Source organism: Mesitornis unicolor, unplaced genomic scaffold (genome assembly GCF_000695765.1).
Source record: "Mesitornis unicolor isolate BGI_N332 unplaced genomic scaffold, ASM69576v1 scaffold8286, whole genome shotgun sequence".
NCBI lineage: Eukaryota > Metazoa > Chordata > Aves > Mesitornithiformes > Mesitornithidae > Mesitornis > Mesitornis unicolor.
In genome coordinates this window covers 63,460-64,419 of record NW_010191662.1, presented here as the reverse complement: position 1 = coordinate 64,419, position 960 = coordinate 63,460, and the positions used below count along the sequence as shown (strand labels likewise).

General features: G+C 36.2%; 1 protein-coding gene across 1 annotated transcript in view; it reads left to right on the top strand.

The window, feature by feature from the left end:
* Positions 1 to 811: 811 nt before the first annotated feature.
* The window catches only part of LOC104542478 (CUGBP Elav-like family member 2), a gene marked incomplete at its 3' end in the record, with an annotated part of 60,076 nt that continues 59,927 nt past the window's right edge, over positions 812 to 960 (top strand). The window contains exon 1 of the mRNA XM_010186809.1: positions 812 to 861. Within this exon, the coding sequence (XP_010185111.1) occupies positions 813 to 861 (49 nt within the window). The remainder of the gene's footprint in view (positions 862 to 960) is intronic.

The window sequence follows — 960 nt, the reverse complement described above, 5'->3', positions numbered from 1 at the left end:
ACCGATGATAAAAATTTGGTTGGAGTTACCATCATTTCAATGTAGGAGGAGCATCATTTAGTAACGAAAGCTGAGGACAAACCATGCCAAGCATGCCGAGTTGGGATGCCGTGTGATGTGCGGCCTAGTGTGCCACGCACGGCCTGGTGTCTCTTGCAGTAGGAGGCAGACAGATGGAGAAAGAAAAATTATTGAGGCGTTTTTATGGAAGCCAGAATTGTGCCGTGTTGTGATGGAGGCTTTATGAATGAATGCATAATGTAGTCGTAAAAAAAAAAAAAAGAAGAAGATGAGATACTAAACAGTTACAGGAAGCACAAGTCTCTTCCTCTTCAGTCCTAAAAGAATCAGCACATGTTTTTTTAATTACAAGCAAAGTTCATTTGTCAAACTCAGCTCCTCTGAGTATGTTTGAAATGCTTGCTAGCTCTTAAATTACTTGAAAATTCCATTTTGGTTTTGGCAGTGGTTGAGCTTAAGGAAAAAAGTTGGTAAAACAGAAACCAAGCATGCCATAAACTAATGAGGGCTGTAACTTTAGAGGTCTTCTGAAACCAGATACAGCAAATTGAAGTTTTATATGAGTCCTATGGGCCCAATGATGTATTTTTTTAATCTTCCTGGTTATAAAATGCTCCTTTACCATTTTATTTTTTTTTCTTAAAAGCCTGTAATATAGTGTTATTTTGAATTTATATAATTTCTACTTGCTTAATATTTATCATGTATTTTTTAGCCCTTCATTAAAAATATGATTCTTGATTTTTTATGACTCTCCAACCTGCCTTACTCTTTTTCATTTTTGTTTTTAGATGCATCATCCTATTCAGATGAAACCCGCAGATAGTGAAAAGTCAAATGGTATGTGTTTAATTCATGTTTACTTCATCGTGACTCTCTCTAAACTAAAGCAAGCACAACACTGCGAGGGTTTTTGCTTTACTCCTTGCATGGTGACAG